The following is an 18952-nucleotide window of genomic DNA, read 5'->3' on the forward strand; positions in this document are numbered from 1 at the left end:
TTACTCTGTTCAATTGACTCATTTAAACACACCATAATAGTCTTTTGCATCAAATAGTAATAGCATGGTTAGGGGCACATTTGTACTAGCCAAACTAGCTTTTGGAACTGTGAATCGGAATTCGGCAAACCATGTTTGGCGATTGTTTATCATAATCAAGAGTGTGTCTAAATGCAAGTGTGACTAAAAAGAGGGACAAAATCTTTGTTAGGATGGAAATTTTATATCAACAAAAATATATGTACTAAATTTTTTCTCATGACTAAGTTTTACCACAGTTTTGAAATGGAAATCACAGCACATAAGTCACTTTGCTTTAAACTTAATTTTAACAAAAATGATTGAAAAACTAAAATCATCCAAAATTAACATTATAAATACTCATTCTAATTCATACTAAATAACTTACCTAGTAAATGCTGACTCAAATATACTTTCATTTACCATTTTAACCACTGGGCCTTCAGGCAGAAGCAGATAAGTTTTATGAAAAGCTACCATTGTATGATAAAAAGTAGAAAGAGCAAACAATGATTATGGTCATCCAAAGAGAATTTACACGATCCATGAGTTAACTTTTACATGGTTTCGAAACTGAAAGCAACTCCTGAAACATCTCAAGCATTAGCTCCCTATCCGCATTTTGGAAAAAAATATTCATTTCATCCTTCATATCATGTACCTTACCAAATTCAAATAAGTACACAAAACACCCATTCTTTAACTTTGGCAATTGATACAACCAAGCCTCATGTAGCATCTCAAGAACATTTCTCGAGTGGATACCTTCCAGAAGGCTTTCCTCACAGATGTCTTTGAGACCACCAATGTCATATTTATTAGCAGCTCCAAGCAATGCAAGCCGGTGTTTCGAGAAATCTTTTTTGTTGATTGTTCCATACAAGAAACTAAGAAGAGCCGTGCAGGATTCAAGTGACATGTCTTCTATATGGATTGTAGAAGACTCTTTTTCCTTCAGGTTGTGATGAAACATGCTCTGGAACACTGGAGAACTTGCTGAGAGAACTGCCTTATGAGCTCTCAATGAGCCATCAGCAGTCATGATGGTTAGGTCAGCATGTTTAGCCTCATCAAGCATACGAGAGAGGACACGAAGACTGCTACTTTGGGATGCAACGGATTGCACATTTCCATCAGATAGCCAAACAGAACTAGTTTCTTCTCCCTAAGTTCGAAAAGAAAGATCATAGGTTAAGCAGGAACAATCTTAAACTAGTTTAGAATGATCAGGGGACAATTCAATCCATTGATAGTGCAATATGGCTGGGAAAGTAACTCAAACCAAATTCATGCCACAGGTTATATTTATAGAGATCTGCTAACAATACACTTTTTTTTCTTCTAATATAGTCTCATTGTTAGTTAAAAAAATTTAACTGCAAGGATAGAAATTCAAATATTCAATTTCAAATACTTGAGATGTTTATATTCAAAGATATGGTTCTTGATATGAGAAGAACTAGCAGCCTAAGTGAGGTTTTATCAAATTTGTCAAGAAAAACTGGTAATCGAAGGTTTCATAAGTTTGTCTAGAAAACTCATAACTGAGGATTTTTCAAGTTCGTCCATAAATCTTGTAATGTCATTTGAAATCATGAATAAATATGAAAAGTTTCGTGGATTCAGGCATGAGGTGTCGAAACAAGCTAATATTGTGTTCTATCGCTATTTCAACATTGTAGTGTTGTTTGATCCTCATTGTGTGTGAAGAAGGATTTGTGTCACAAACAAAATCTTAACCAAGAAAATAATTTCTTAAAAGAATGTCAGAAAGTGTTACTAAACAGGTAAATAGTTAACGGGAAATTAGTATATTTCTAAAGAAAATATATAATATATAGCACCTCAATATCATATAAAAATAAAATATAATCATGTATAGAAACTCACATTTATCTTCAGGTCTAGAAACTCAACATCAATGGTGTAGCGACCAACAAAAGTAGTTTCCACAGACCAGACAAAGTCATCATGTGTCCTGAGCAGCTTTTCTTGAACTGCAGCATTCCATTATATATAATATAAATTTAAAACTGCTACAGGTAATTGCAATTTCAGCTTCGTATTTCCAATTTGAGTTGCAAAATGCAAATCACAATATGAAATCATCTCCGTTCTTCTTGGCAAACAAAGAAGACAAGGAGGTCGTGTCATAAGGCTCAGAACTTCAGGTATAAATGAAAACAAGGCCCTACTGATAAATAAACTTAGATTTGAAAATTCTGGTTGAGTTGAATTTAAGGGGCATGGCAGGATGAACATAAATTTTCTGTAAGTGTTAAATTTGTGAAATGAAAAACACAATTTGGTTGAAACTTCTCAAATTTGAAAAATCAAAACTAAAAACTATCTCTTGTGATCGTGTACCTTATTATAACCTATAACCTTGAAGCTCCAAGACTATGGTATAGTCATTGTTAATCAGTCAATTACTCTTCGTCCTTGCTAAACTAATTTGGTCCTGATGGGATAATCAGAGAATTTGCCGAACAACTTGAGCAATTTATCTTTGTAAAAGTAACCAGAGGACAATGCACCCATTAACCACTTACTACCACTCGTCCCTCTCTTTTGGGAAGCATTCCCCAATTACAGTCACACAGTAGTGAATGAAACTTATTTCCCTAATTTCATACAACATTAGGCAATTCTTCACCAATGGCCAAATCAATCATCCACACGCAAACTCTTTCTCCCATAATTTACAACTAAAATGCACATAACACACAAGCTACTTAAGAAAACGCAACACTTACAATGAAAAAGTAAGGTTTGCTAAGAGGCAATGAACAAAAAATATGTTAATGCATAGTATTGGTACCAGGGGAAATATGAAAGCTGCGAGATGAGCCAGAATTGGAGACTCGAAGAACGAATCGAGCAAAAGGAGGTTGATCCTTAGAAACCGGAGAAGGTTCTGGAAAAAGATGTATGAAGAGGTACTTATTCCTCACAATTGAAAAGTACCTGGTGAAGTGCAAAGTGAAAATCTCAACCCAAACTCATTCAGTTCAAATACACAAAGACACACGCAACAGACTTACCAGTTCCAGATTCCGACCTTGAAAGGGTCAGATTTTTGGTAGGAACAAAGTCCAATGTTGTCGATTTTCCACTGGGCTAATCTCCCAAGCGTCTCCACCTTATCGCCCATGCCTTTCTTTTTTTTTTTTCTTCTTCTTCTTCTTCTTGTTTAGTTTATGGATGGTATCACGATTTCACAAACACCTAACCTACGATTAGAACAAAGTTGGACTCTGTCTAAACATTTTGACTTTCCAACTGATCTAACATACGTAAGAAGAAAAAACACTTAGAAATTCTCAGGTAACATCTTCTGAAAAAGTCTTAAAAAACGAAAGCATCAAATACTTTTTCTGGTCGCATTGAATGTCTGTGCTGGAAATTAAGTTTTATTAGCGAATGCCCTTATTTTGAGTAATATTTTAATAAAATATATTGAAAGTTTTACGAAGTGTATAATTATTAGGTTTTGATACATATTTGGTATTTATTTTGTGGTTTTTTTTTTTAATTTGTCTTTATTTTGATTTTGTGTTTAATTAAGTCTTAACTTTTATCAATTTAATTTTTTTTAAGGGGATTTAAATAGTCAACCTTGCATGTTACGTGTGTGTTTATAGTTTTTCTGATTTTTTTTCAATATTTTATATTTTTTAAAAATTAAAAAAAAATTATTTACGTGTCAAGTCACTGTTATATTACATGTTAATGTCAATATCACGTGTTATGTTATTTTCTTTTGTTTTATTTAGTTTTTATATTCATTATTTTTATTAATTCAATCCCTATCTTTTTTATTGTTATTCAATTTAGTCTCAATTTTGATTAAAATGAACTAATTTTGTCCTTCTACTAATTTAAGCCTAAATTTAATTTAATTTTTTTATAAATATAATACTAATATTTTTATTAAAATTGATATTTTTATTAATGATTTTTGAAATTTAATTATAAATTATTATATTTAATCATAAATTAAATATAATTTTTAGATTCAATTGTTAAATACATTATAATTATTTAAAATATTATTAAAATATATTTATTAAAATTGACATTTAAATCTAAAACAATTAATATTTTTATGGTGTTTTAGATATTAAAATCTAAATTATTTTATATTTAAATATAAATTTTAAAAATGTTAGTACTTTTTTTAATTCTCTAAAAAAAATTAAAAGATTTGTCACGTGTCAAGTTGACATCGTGTTACATAACAGTGATAGTATTTCTATATCTACGCATTTCTAAAATTAGAGAATTAAATTAGACAAAAATTTAGAATAGAAACAAATTCCAATTTTCATTCAAAATTAGATAATAAAAAACATATTTAAACCTATATCCGAATACACATAACAAATTTGTACCACTTTTCAAACTTACATTGATCGATGTGAGTCTTCTATTTTCATCTTGCTTTAACATTTTTACTAAAACTGATCCCAAATTTTTTACTACACTTACCATAGGCGAAATATAATTGAAATACAATGCTAATTTTTATTGCGAAAATGTTTGTCTAAAAGCATATGTAACGAATCGTGACGATAACGGTAACGGGGTAACGGTAACGGAAATAATAACGCTAACGGTAACGGTAACGGGGTAACGGTAACAGTAACGGTAACGGTAATGATAACAGTAACGATAACGATAACGATAACCGTAACCGTAACGGGATAACGGGGCAACGGTAACGGGAACGATAACGATAATGGTAACGATAACGGTAACGGTAACGGTAATGATAATGGTAACGGTAACGATAATCGTAATGATAACGGAAATGATAACGGTAACGGTAACAGTAACCGGTAACGATAACGAAAAACGACAATGGTAACGATAATGGTAAGGTAACTATAACGATAACGGTAACGATAACCGTGATAGAGTAACGGTAGCGCGGTAACGGTAATGATAACGATAACGGCAACGGTAACGACAACGACAACGGTAACGGTAACAATAACGATAATGGTAACGGTAACGAGATAGCGAGGTAACGATAACGATAACAAAAATGATAATAGTAACAGTAACGGTAATGGAAACAATAATGGCAACAGTTATGGCAACGGTAACGGTAACAAAATGATAATGATAACGGTAACTATAAAGGTAACAATAACAGTAACAGTAACGATAACGGTAACGGGATAACGGTAACGATAACGATAACGGTGACGATCATGGTAACGGTAACAATAACAATAATGGTAACGGTAACGATAACGGCAACGGTAACGGTAACGGCAACGATAATGGTAACGACAACGATAACGATAATGGTAACGGTAACGGTAACGGTAACAATAACAGCAACGGATAAAGGTAAAGATAACGGGGTAACGGTAACGGTAACGGAAACGATAACAGTTACGGCAACGGTAACAATAACGATAATGATAACGGTAATGGTAACGATGTAACAGTAATAATAACGATAACAATAATGGTAACGATAACAGTAACGGTAACGATAATGATAACGGAATAACGAGATAACGGTAACGGTAATGATAACGATAACGGTAACAGTAACGGTAACGGTAACGATAATGGTAACGATAACGATAACAGTAACGACAACGGTAACGAGATAACGTAACGGTAACGGTAACGATAACGGTAACGGTAACGATAACGGTTACGATAATGGTAACGATAATGGTAACTGTAACGATAACGGTAACGATAACAATAACGGTAACGGTAACGGGGTAACGAAAATGATAACGGTAACGGTAACGAGAACGGTAACGGTAACGATAAACGAGGTAACAGTAACGGTAACGGAATAACAATAATGGAATAACGATAACAGGTAACCGGTAATGGGTAACGGTAATGGTAACGGTACCGTAATAGTAACGATAATGGTAACGGCAATAGTAACAATAACGTAACAATAAAGGTACGACAACGGTAACAGTAACGGCGGTAACGGTAATAGTAATAGTAATCTCCCGTTTGATATTTGGTCACTGTTTGGTCCCTATACTTTCAAAATTATTATTTTTAATCCCTATTGATTGACGATATTAAAAATAACAAACAGCATGTCACATGTTATTTAACTTTTTATATAAAAGAAATTTAGCGTCCACCAAACTGACATTTTTCACGATCTGAAAAAGAAATGCTCTTAATCCCTAAAATTTGAACTTAATTTAAAAATGATCCTGCTTGAAACTTGATAACTGCTTAGTCCCTACATATTAAATAATAATTATATAATAACAATAATAATTATAATAATAATAAACTAATTATAATATTATTATTATATAACAATAATAATATATAATTATTAGTAGTATTATTATATAATTATTAATAATATTAAAATAAATAATAATATAATAACTATTATTAATATTAATATTAATAATAATTATAAAATAATAATAATATAGTAGTAATAATAGTAATAATATAAATAATAATTAATAATATTAATATATCAATAATAATATTATTAATAATTAATAATAATATTATTTATAATTAATATTATTAATAATACTCCAATAAATATATATTCAACTTTTTACAATATTAAGGTATTTTTTAAATATGAATAATAATATCTTAGTAAGTGATAATACTGTAATGTTATTAAGTTAATATATAAAATAAATTTATATTTTTTAAAACTGAAGTGAAATGTTAAAAATAAAGTGAAATGAATAGAAAAATTAATTATTGAAGAATAAAAAAAATAAAAAAAGATAAACAATTTTATAGAAAATAAGTAAAAATAATTATTAATTTTAAAAAAGTTAATAAATAATTATATTGTAAAAAATATAATTAGTATTATGAAATATGGATACAAAAGAGAGAATCATCTTTATATAGTATTATATATATATATATATATATATATATATATATATATATATATATATATATATATATATTAAGAAAGTAACTTTAGCCAAAGTTACATGTACAATTACTTAATTTTCGTTTTTCTATATATTATTATTTTATGCATGTCTTATTAATATAATAGTAGTTATATGCTTTTTAACATTTTCTTAATAATTTTATTTTCTTATCAAATATAGTCGTATACTTAACAAAAAGTAAATCTCACTTTTATTTAGTATTTTTTTTGTTTAATTTTAATAATTCTTAAATTGTATTTACTTATTACAAGTACGATACATGTATTAAATACGACACACTTCTTATACGTTGATATATTTTATTTTTTGTTAAAATACCTTTTTGGTTCCAATTTCTCCCACGTTTTATCAAATCAGTCCTAATTCTGTTTTTATATTCAAATAGGTCTCAATTTTCGTTAATTTTGTTAAATTTGGTCATTTTTTTTGTTAACATTGTTTAAATCATTAATAGTGATGAACAATGACGGTCATGTGTCACTTCGTGATCTTTTTATTTTTTTAAAATGTCCACGTGTCAACACAACAATGTGTCACGTGTCAACCCAGCAATGTGTGACATGTCAAAGTCAATGTTTTATATTCAACCTAGTCCCTATATTATTTTTGTTCAATTTAGTCCTAAATTCTTTTAACATGAACTAATTTTGTCTCTCTCAAAATTGAGACCAAATTTAATTTTTATATTAAAATTCACATTTTTATTAAATATATTAAATTCACATCATTATAACTTTTATATAAAAATTAAATTTGGTCCCAATTTCGAGAGGAACAAAATTGCTCAATTTTAAATAAAATTGAGACCAAATTAAACAAAAAAAAACAAATATAATGACTAAATTGAATATAAAATATTGATTATGACACATGACAGGTTGTTGGATGGGTTGACACATGAAAATTTAAAAAAGAATTATAAAAATTAAAAAAAAAGATAAAAAAAAAACTCATGTGACACGTGACAGTCACTGTTCATTATTGTCAATGATTTAAATAGTTTAACAAAAAAGAAACAAATTGAACAAAATTAACAAAAATTAGAGTCTATTTGAACACAAAAACAAAATTAGGACTTATGTGACAAAATTTAATGAAAATTGGGACAAAAAAGATATTTTAACCTTTATATTTTAAATAATAAAATAGGATATGTGATATATGCATATTGAAAAGTGTACAATAATTCTTAAAAACATGATAAATATATTATTGTTATTATGTGAATCCAAATCAAAATCATATATATTAAAATTGTTAACATAAAAAATTATAAATTATTGTCATCATAAAAGTACTATTGTTTTATAAATTAGATATTTTATTGATAAGTATTAGTAAAGTATCTAAAGTGACACGTGATCCAAATTGAAGTATCGGTGCAACAATTTGCATGCATGCTTATTTATTTTATAATTTGAAAAATTAGTTGTTGTTCACTAATGTCCTAACTAAAATAATCATTCATAACTAAGACGAGACTAAGAAAATGGTGAAAATGGTGAAAATGGAGACTTTGATGGATAAGTTGGCCTTATATAGAAGTGATTTTGGTTGAAGAAGAGTTGATAGACTGTTACAGTAGACATGACACACGTGTTGATATGTTATATTCATGTGAAACTTATGTTAGGGAAAGAAAAGTTAACTTTATGATGCTAATTTTGATACAAATCTACAATAAAAAAAATGGTTACAAAATCTTATATTGGAAGGAAGAAAAGCTGGTTTATATGCATGAAAAGAGCGATAATCCAAAATATAGTGAATATTATTGATCTGTTCAAATTTTAAAGACATATTCACTTTACCTTCACTTGATGCATCAACCTAAAATTATTTGAATATTTGATATATTCTTATACCTTTTTCTTACGTTACTCTACTGTTAAATTTCATTATTATCACATCCCTCATTTTTCTCTTTTTCTTAATGACCATATATAATATTAAAAAAATACAAAAATGTCTATATATACTTTTTGTATTATATATTCTAGCAAACCCCCCATTAGAGCCATGGTTAACCATTGGTCTTTAAAACGTATTCTCAAAATACTTATATCGACAGCTGAGGCAATAGGTGCATGATTAGGTAATATTCCAATTTGTCCGCTAGTAGTAGGTAAAATGATTTCCTTCACTTCTGAATCCCAAACAATTCGATTGGGGGTCAATACACAAAGATTTAAAATCATTTCTCAAATTGTTCTCCGTTTCTAAGTTCTTAGTCTTCGCAGTAGCTTCATCGATATTACTTACCAAATAAAAGGCTTGTTCAGGAAGACCGTCTAATTCTCCAGAAAGAATCAAATTAAACTCTCTAATTGTTTCTACTAGACCAACATATTTTCCGGCCGAACTGGTATATATATATATATATATATATATATATATATATATATATATAAAGTTTAGTTTGGTATTTGAATCTCATGCGGGAATACTCTGATCTCCATATGAAAGTCCACTCACATTTTTTACACATTTTATTATTTAATTAAATATACATAAGTTTCACCAAATACATAATAAACTCAAAGTCTTTAATAAAGTTTACATAAAAATTATTCAATAACTAAAAATATTAAAATTTTATTCATAAAAGAGTTTGTTGCTTTCAATTACTTCTTATGAAACATGATATGTGGGAAGAAAAGTTGTGGATACTTGCTTTGTAAGCAAGGGTATTAAAGCATGTTTCTTTCCATCCTCCCCTCCCTTTTTTTACTTTATTAAAAGTGATGAGAGCATTTGCCTTTTCAAAAGCTCAATAATATGCCCCAAATGCACCCGCCATAATCAATTCTATTACCGCTTTAATTTTTTTTATCCCACTAATTTTTAGGGATGGGCTAATTTAATTAATGAAGTATAGGAAAAAATACTCACTACTTCAATTTCTCAACAGTTAGTGTGTTAATTTAATTTTAAATTTCTTTCAAACACTAAACTGAAAATTTGGATTCTCTATCAAATTTTTTTGTACTGTTTTTTTATGTGCCTACAAAATATACGTATAAACATTAATTTTAATGTTTTAAAATATATTAAAATATTAATATCAATATATTTTTAATATCAAACAAATGATAGTAAAAAAAAAATCGAATAGAGAATATGAACTCGTCCGAATAACACTCTTTTGAGCTTTTACATCACTATTGTTGTCAGTTATATCTGAAGTAATTGGACTCAATCATTGTTTAACGAGATACCTTTGTCTGTTCCAGCTTTCCAATTTGAACAATGAGAACTCACCACTTTAACAAACGAGTCAATGCCCAGACAACTTTCAAATTACGAACACTACCTTAAATTAAAACTTCCCCTTTTTTTCTCTCTTTACTTTTCTCATCCTGTTACACTAGAGCATCACCCATATTAATCAATTATCTGTTATTTCTTTATATCATATTGCACTTTATCATTTTGTTACATACATAAAAGTAGCTTATAAAAAAGAAAAAAACAGAAAGGAGAAAGAGGTGAATAAAGTGATTTGGTTGATTGAACTATTATATTGTTTTAGTCATTTGTTATTTTTACCTTCTTTTCTGGTCTACTTATTTCCACTATCTATTTCTTCGGCTCTATCAAAGACTCTTGGGTGTTCAGCTATCTTTCTCCTAAATAAAACTTATGGAAACACTTTTTATAAAGTGTTTTTAAAGCATTTATTCTAAAATCAAAATTGGATACCAAGTAGATTCTCTTCTACCGGGAACAAGGGGTCTAATACAAAGGTGTGATCCTGAAGGCATTACCTATCTGTTTGCAGGAATATTTTTCTTTTCTTCATTAACTTATTCTTATTTTGAATTTACGTTAAGCTAAAGAGTTTTCAAATAGAAACCCATAAAAATAATAAATAACAGGAATTAGACAGGGTCGTGCATTTAACCTTTTGAAGAGCTGCCTCGCTACTGTTATGAGTATTTCCTTTGCGCTTCATGTTCCCATGGCAGCAAGTCTTCCCAAACCCAGAAAAGCAGTATTGACTGGGTTCACACTTATAATTTATCACCCAATTCCTCTACCAACACGTCTTACACAATTTTTTTATAGTTTTATAACAACATATCTTCAACAACCGAATCCATGATTTGCTAAAAAACTACAATTATTCCCGTTATGCAGGTGCATAAATAAAGGGATGATTCTGCAAAACGAACCAAATCAATCTCATCACGACACTGCTACACATAGATACAAATATACAAATTTAATGACTTCAAGTTGTGTAATATTTACAAATGAGCCAATTCTATTCCGAGGCATCCTAACATTCAACCAGGCACAAAGTAATCCATTTTCTCCACCGGAAGATTCAAAACTGATGTTTCCACCTGCACAAAAGGGGGGCAAATTAAGGAGTATTCGAATTTCAGAAAGATGTGTGATTAGAGCCATAATGTGAAACCATAAGCCAAATAATCTCTTTTGATAATTAATAGTTGGCTTTTCTTATGAAATAATAAGTCATAATGTCAACATGGTCCTCGATAAACAAGAGAGAAGTAATTTGAAAAATATGAGAAACAAGTATGAGTAATATTAATGACATCCAATACCACCTACATATATGCTAGAAGCTAATGGATGCTCCTGATCACATTTTCATCTATATCAACAATGTTAAGCTACGAAACTTCCATTATAGTAACTTCCTACTCAATTGACTAAAATACAAAATGAATAAACTTTGAACTTTATCGCTTTATTAAAAATATATCATAATCTAACATAGAATTTAGGGGATTTTATTACTTTACAACGTTTGCGGCAATATTAGAAGCAACAAAAATCAAGAAGTAATTGTCACTGAATCCAGGGATCATTAAAATGTTTATTAATCAATTTAGTAGCTGCAGGCTTATATAATTAAAAGGATGACGTGAGAGAAAAATGTACCTCTTCAAACGGAACAAAGACAAAGGGAGTCATGCCCCTCTTATGTGAGACAGCTGGTACATCTGGGTTGTGTGTTTCGTCATCCTGCCATCCTTCAACAACCCCAAGAATGTCCTCCTCAGGTACACTTGCTTCACTACTGTTTACACCACTAGTGACAAGTGACATCAAATCCATCCGATTGTTAGCCCCTGCTGCAGTTCCCCTTATCCTATACCGTACGCAACAGAAGCATATTAAGTCCGATTCATACTGTCAGTAAAGATTAATTTCAAAAGAAAAAGAATAAAGAAATAAGCTTAATTCAACTTTATAAAAATCCAAGTTAGTTTTACATGTTACAAAACTTCTTTTCCGTTTCTATATTCTGCTTTTCAGTAGAAAGGTTAAAACCAACGACCTTCTGCAACTTTCAAGAGCCTGGGGGACATTTCAAAGTGATGTAACACAAAGACCAATTATAATTATATTTTGGATTGATGATTTTATTCCAACTCTCATATGGTTTAAATAGGTTGAGGATTAATGATCTTACATCGGAAAGAATTCACCTATTGTAGAAGTACGAAGGCACTTATACCATTTTATAACTTCTCTAAAATTTAACAGATCTAATTACTACATCGTGATATTATTTTGATGACATATACCAAATTTTAGATTAACACTTCACCAGTATGTAATTTCACAGTTAACAACGACTTTTATTTTAAAAATATATTATATACTAAAATATATTCGTAAGATGAACTAGAAGGTAGCTTTTACATTGCATGGTAATTTGCAAACATGATGTACTTAATGGAAACATTTAATCTATTTGGAGAATAAAGAAAATCATCGCCATTAATAATTACAGGGTATCACTTACTCTTGGAGTAACTAGATCCCCAATGACTTTATGTTACATTCTCTCTTCTATTTTATTTGTAGTGATAAAAACACATTCCTCTTTGTTTCTATGTGATCGATGTAGCCATCCTCACCAAGTAAGATAAGATCTAAAAAAATGCGTTTAGAATTTAACATAACCCCACAACATCAACTTGTAAGATGAGAACTATCCAAGTTTTATAAGCTCTATTTAAATCATATCTGTGAAACTGAACCATCACTCTTGAGGCTAAAATTAATGCAAGCCTCGAAAGGCCACAACTAAGACTAGTTAATTAAGGTGGTCTTCAAACACGTATAGGACTACCAGCTTGGAGTTCGGCAAATACATAAAGGTGGCCCAACACAGGACTAAGACTCTAATACCATTGTGAAGGGGAATATAATTTCCTTGCTAAAGCAAAGTTGAATTAACTCCAATTTTGGATTAACATCAGCCAAAATTTAATTATTAATCAATTGTCTGACTAGGTCTTCTCTGTTACCTGTTCTCTAGTATCCCATTTTATTGTCAATTATGTTGCTCAAAAGTCAATAACAGTGACCCATGATTAGCACGTCATATGCCAGTGAGCCAAGTTAAATTTACTTCAGACACATGTGACAAATAGAATGGTTGGGATTTGGGCTTACTAGAATCCATATATATAGAATATCCTTCCCTGTTTCAGCTCCCTTCATAAGCATGAACAACTATGCCTCCTTATTCTATGATCCATGCTGAAAAGGATATTCTGCTTCCTTGCTTTATTCTTTTATCTGGCATGGGAGAAGGAAGGGAATTTTTGAGGCATCCATTGGATCAGTGAACTCCAAATCAAAACAACCTTTAACTTTAACTTATTACACTGGAAACATTTCTCTAAATTCAACACCTCATCCTCCACCGGTTGAAGATAATCTAGACGAATATTTGATCTATTTTATAAAATTGCCAGAGTACAAATGGCCCATCAAATCCCAACCTAACAAGGTAGGGAACGGGAAAAACTTAATTTCTGGTTCTTGATGTTAGCTTTACTGTTCAACAAGACACGTATGCTAATCAGGCAAACTCATCAAATACCTTAAGCGTATCCTCAAAACAGTAGGTCGCATGCCTGGATATAAGACTGCAGCTTCAACCTGCCATGATAATAATACCAATTGCCAATGCCTCAAAATCCATAAGAAGAAACATAAATACTAATTTATGCAATAAATTTCCAAAAACAGAATGTGTACTCAGATATTTAAACAATGCAGTTTAAAGGAGAGGCAGACGTATCAAGAAAATATGAATTATATAATTTAACAAGCATAAGAACATAACCTTGTCATCTGACAATGTGTAGTGGCCACCAAAAACACAGTCTGCTTTAGATGATCGAAAATTCATACACTTCACCACATCCTTGATCTTCATTGATGAATTCTACATAAAACAAAAAAAATAAAACCTTTCAAACAATCAGATACAAGAAAGTATATACATTAAATGGATTCAGTCATTACTGAATTGTAACCTTGTAAAGGAATCGGCCAGATGGAAAAAATCTCATGTACCGGAAATAGCAGACCTGCAGAACATGGTGAAAATTACATGCAAAAAATAAATAGGTAAATAAATGAAAAACTAAACAAGATTTTTGCACAACTTGCTTTTACAATGTCTCTCATACACTGCAACTTGAGGACCAATATAAATAGAACCTACATTCTTATACACTTTTAAATGGTTCAGGCAATCATCCTAGATGCACTGCTTTGCTGCCAAAAAAAATTATTTCTTCTTTCTAAATTAAATATTTCAAGTGAAAAAGAGGTATCAAGTAGTATCCTGTATATCCAGATCAAGAAACCACCATTGCATAAAATAAATGCATAGAACACACCTACCGGGGGAAGGTAATCAAATTTTACATTAAAACCCTCTGTACTGTGGATGAAACTAAAAAGACAATACAAACTTCAAAAGCATTTCATCATATCAAGGATAACAATACACTCACCAGTCTTCTCCAACAATTACAATGGTTTATAAGTAGAAATATCCTATTATTTACTATAGTGCTAAACGGCCATAGTACCAAGGAGACTAGAAATAATACCCAAAGGGGCACTCCTACACTCAGGTTTTTCACACTCTCAACTCAACTCAAGAGGCTCTGACAGAAACGTTGTAGTTTACAATACAACAATACAATTTCATCAATGGGAATTATCACACATCAATCACCAATAGAAACTGAAATTAGAGAAGTGATTTAATTGCCGCTTGAATTTGTGTGACCAAGACACATATCATTCTTAAAGTCTTAAATCGTGTGGGACAACAAGAAGGGCTAGCAGCTACCCATCTAGTTTTTGAGGTTATCCGGACAGGAGATCAAAAGGTGTGATTTGCAGGTTTATAGACTTATCAAGTATATTACGGTAAAGATCTTACAGAACAAGGTTCATCACATGAAAAAGCTAGGATCCCATATTGTATAGGATTTATAAATTCACATACAATTTTATAGTTACGAGTAACAAGGGTTTCGAACTCTTAAAAATCACTGGACACTATAAACTGATGATGCTGAATTTCTAAGTGAGGAATACTAAGGTAAGGGCTGGCTGTTTGGTTCGGTTTTGTTTCTGTCTTTATTTTCAGTTGATAAGTTTTCATTTATAATGGCAAAAATGTAATCTTGTATTCCTTTTCTTTCTTGTCTTCAAGTTTTAGTAAAAGAACTTGAAAACAGGATATGGAATGGAAACATAGTAACACTTCTGTAGTTATTAATGAAAATGTAGAACTGAGAATGAAAACAGAAAATAAAGCAAATACCTTCTGATACTTGCAAAGTAACAGTCTACTACAAGCATCTTATTCCCCAAAATAAGATATTGAAAAAAAGTTGACAAAAACCCAGTTAACAACATGCTACTTAATGACACAGTAACAAATATTTAAAAAATAAAAAATGTCTATTGCTTAGCAATACAAGTAGATATTGATGCATACCACATGTACGGGATTAGTGATTTTCCACTCAGCAACTCCAGCTCGAATATAGGTATTTCTACTCACATAAAGACCTGAGACATGAAAGCATAGTAAGAAAACGGAGCTAACTTAAAATGTAACATAAAAGGGATAGGAAAATAGTGTAAGTTCCGTTATAGCTTGAATTTAAAGTTCATTTTATTATTTTTCTTCTTCTCTTTTGACCCTTGGCTGTGGAGGAGGGGAGGGTTATAAATGTGAATGCTAAGATGTCCCACATTGGCTAGGAATATGTCACGATAGTCCTTATAAGGTTAGAGCAATCCTCTACCTCAACTTAGCTTTTGGGTTTCCAGTCCATTTCCAAAATAAAACCATACTCTATCAAGCCTAAATAATGGGTTACTTGCAAAATGTACTTGTGTGAACTTTAAACTCCAAACCTCCGTATTAGGAAAGGAAGGAGAGTTAAGATGTCAAACATTGATTAGGGAAAAGGAATATGGCCAAAATACTCCTAATAAGGCTAGGACAATCCTTTCTTTTTAAAATAGCTTTAGGGCTAAGTTAGACCAAGTCCAGTTCTAATAATGAAAATAAAAAACCATAACCATCACACACCATTGTCAATCAATAGAGGAGCAGAAAACAAAGTTATGCAATAAAAAACAGTTTTTCTTACCATCAGTCCGCAACCTTGGTCGTAACAGCCACATTTTCCGCCATGATCCATAATATTTTGATTGAAGTATCTTATAGTTTTCCACAATCCCAGATAGCTTCATAAGAGGGACTCCATAATCAGAAATGTGATTTTTAAGCAGTAGGAGCTCTATAGTTAAAAACCTTCTTCTAAGTTTACCTGCCAAGCCTTCAAGCATGCATTGCGCCAAAATACAGGATTACGAATTGTGTACTTCCATTTTCGACACACACAAGCTGCCCTCCCCAAGTCATATGGAGTCATTCGAGTAAAGACCTATAAAATATATTCAGTAAAAATCTCAGTTTTTCTTGTAGACAACGATAGACTTTATAGAATATGAATTTCAGTACATATAATTTATTCAAAAATTGGAGAGAAGGACAAACAGTTTTCATAGAGGTTTCGAACAAGTGAAGAATTACGTCACTGATATTCTGGTTCTTATTTTAAATTCAGTTCCTGAGCTCAAAGCATCGACAAGGCAAACCTACTATCAAGTTAGTTTTCAAAAGTTGTATTTTGGCAAGAGTGTGCGCGTGAGAGTGAGTGAGAGAGAGAGAGAGAGAAAACAATGAGTTCGTGAACATGACCAAACTGTTCCACATCAAACATTTAGATCAGACACGACTGATCTGAAGTAGTAGCATACAGCAGGTAGTAACTAATCACATTGCCACTTTCACATAATGTACTTCCACCATCAAGAACCACCATTAAATCAATGATAAATAAATATATATAAGTTGATGACGTGAAATACTTCAAAAAGCAGCTCATCAGGTAAGGAGCGATGTATAAGTGCAGGATCCACGTAAGGCCTCCTACTTGCACTCCCAAAAGGCGCAACAGGTCTAACATTAACTCCATAAAGATCTGAAACAAAATGCATAACAACAAAAAGAAGTGAATTAGGCCACCCGATTATACAGAACAAACATTTTTGGAACCAAAGTAACCATTGTAACAGCGTGGAACATACCAAGCCATGGCCTCCTCGTAATAAAATAGTCAACGGTCTTCAACCTCAAAACCGACTCGAGTTCAGAGGAAACGGCCAACGCAAGATCTGTAAAAGAAGGAAAACATAAATAAACACTCAGAGTTTTATCACTCGTTCATAAAAGAACCAATCTCCTCACAGGAAATGAACTTAATTGTTCAGTGAATCGCCAATCTTTAATTCTCAATTGACCAAAATTTCGAAAATACACACAATTGGATATTACAAAATTGATAAATAGGAATAATTGTGTGGGAAGAGAAAATCCAAGTGTACCAGAACCAGAAGCCATGGTTGAATGCGGCAGCAGAGCCAGGTTCCTTCGCGAATTTCTGGGACAAAATGAGAAGAAAGACGAAAAATGGGAATGGGTTGGGTAACAATTGCAGAACAGAATAATACATGGAAACGATGTCGTATTGACGTAGGCCAGGTACGTAGTGAAGGCGCTCCAAATTTTATGGCGGGTCCTTTTATAGTGAAACCTGAAACCGACATGTGACAACCCCTTCCATGGTTGTAATTTTAACAAACAAAATATGTTCGATAAATGCGTCTAAATACATCGTTCAAGTTTTAAAAAGCAATTTTTGTCACATTTTTAAAAGTTATTATTTAAATACTTTTATTTTGTTTGAAAAAATTAAATTTTAAAAGACTTGCTTATATTAATTTTAAAAAAATATTCAGGAATTTAATTAGCAAGTATCTGTACTTATCGTCATCTAATCATTAATTATTATTTAAATATAGTAAATATTTATTTAAGTTTGATCTTGAAGGTTTAATATGAATTTAGTCGACATATAGATTTATAAAGATTTAATAGTTACAAAATTATTAATTTAAGAATATTTCTTTCCTAATTACAATGAGATAGAAACTTGAATGAGTGCAAATTTAAATAAATATTGATTCTAGTTTAAAACTGTTCTAACAATGTTGAACTTTTAAAAAGTTTATTTATATCAAATGTTAAAATGCATTATCCATTTTATTAACTTATATAATTTTAAAATATGAACTTTTGAAACAATTATTTCAGAAATTATATTTAACTTTGTTATAAAATTATTTCCAATAAAAACTATCAAAATTGATATTTTTATTCAAAAATACCAACCGCGTGAATTTTAATCATATCGTTTAAACAGTTTAATTTATGTGTGCAAACAAATTTCACTCCGTTAGTAAAAAAAATGCTAAATTTAATTTTTGTAATAAACAGTAGAATTTTTTTCTGATTATTTTTATAAGATTATTTACACTATATTTTGTGCATTAAAATGATCCTGTTAAATTATATTGCGGCCCAAACCCAACATTAGGAGTATCAAACCCTCGAACCCTTGATGCGAAGAGAGTTGTCATGGCGACGAAGCTTCAGAGGAGGAACATGAGAAAAGAAAGGAAGCGCGAGAAAGAGGAGAAGAAAGAAAGATCGAGAGAGAGGAGAGCTTCGAAGGTAAGCATAAAAGAACTGTATTCCCTTTTATTCT

At 30.8% G+C, this 18952-nt stretch overlaps 2 protein-coding genes across 2 annotated transcripts; both read right to left on the minus strand.

Annotated features, from left to right (window-relative positions):
* Positions 1-508: 508 nt before the first annotated feature.
* Positions 509-3412, minus strand: LOC114196287 (BTB/POZ domain-containing protein At1g21780-like). The gene is made up of 4 exons (XM_028086885.2): positions 3066-3412; positions 2843-2988; positions 1912-2018; positions 509-1186 (listed from the first exon to the last, which is right to left on the minus strand). The coding sequence occupies exons 1-4, from the start codon at positions 3173-3175 to the stop codon at positions 572-574; spliced, it is 978 nt and encodes a 325-aa protein (XP_027942686.1). The 5' UTR covers positions 3176-3412; the 3' UTR covers positions 509-571.
* A 7602-nt stretch (positions 3413-11014) lies between these two features.
* On the minus strand, positions 11015-17903 carry FBP7 (F-box protein 7). The gene is made up of 11 exons (XM_028086477.2): positions 17730-17903; positions 17433-17519; positions 17214-17326; positions 16610-16726; positions 16430-16526; positions 15766-15839; positions 14279-14332; positions 14086-14187; positions 13840-13898; positions 11880-12090; positions 11015-11314 (listed from the first exon to the last, which is right to left on the minus strand). Exons 1-11 carry the CDS (start codon positions 17743-17745, stop codon positions 11255-11257), a joined length of 990 nt encoding a protein of 329 aa, XP_027942278.1. The 5' UTR covers positions 17746-17903; the 3' UTR covers positions 11015-11254.
* Positions 17904-18952: the final 1049 nt, after the last annotated feature.

Source organism: Vigna unguiculata, chromosome 9 (genome assembly GCF_037176805.1).
Source record: "Vigna unguiculata cultivar grain cowpea cultivar isolate G323 ecotype 2 chromosome 9, ASM3717680v1, whole genome shotgun sequence".
NCBI lineage: Eukaryota > Viridiplantae > Streptophyta > Magnoliopsida > Fabales > Fabaceae > Vigna > Vigna unguiculata.

Bases quoted from the DNA above. Each gene is read 5' to 3' on its own strand.
- LOC114196287 (XM_028086885.2), bottom strand. From the start codon at position 3,175: ATGGGCGATAAGGTGGAGACGCTTGGGAGATTAGCCCAGTGGAAAATC. The intron at 2,989-3,065 runs GTAAGTCTGTTG...GCACTTCACCAG, and splicing joins AAGGTCGGAATCTGGAACTG to GTACTTTTCAATTGTGAGGA. The intron at 2,019-2,842 runs GTACCAATACTA...GGAATGCTGCAG, and splicing joins CAGCTTTCATATTTCCCCTG to TTCAAGAAAAGCTGCTCAGG.
- FBP7 (XM_028086477.2), bottom strand. The intron at 14,188-14,278 runs GTTACAATTCAG...TGTTTTATGTAG, and splicing joins CTGGCCGATTCCTTTACAAG to AATTCATCAATGAAGATCAA. The intron at 11,315-11,879 runs GTACATTTTTCT...CCTTTTGTGCAG, and splicing joins TCTTTGTTCCGTTTGAAGAG to GTGGAAACATCAGTTTTGAA.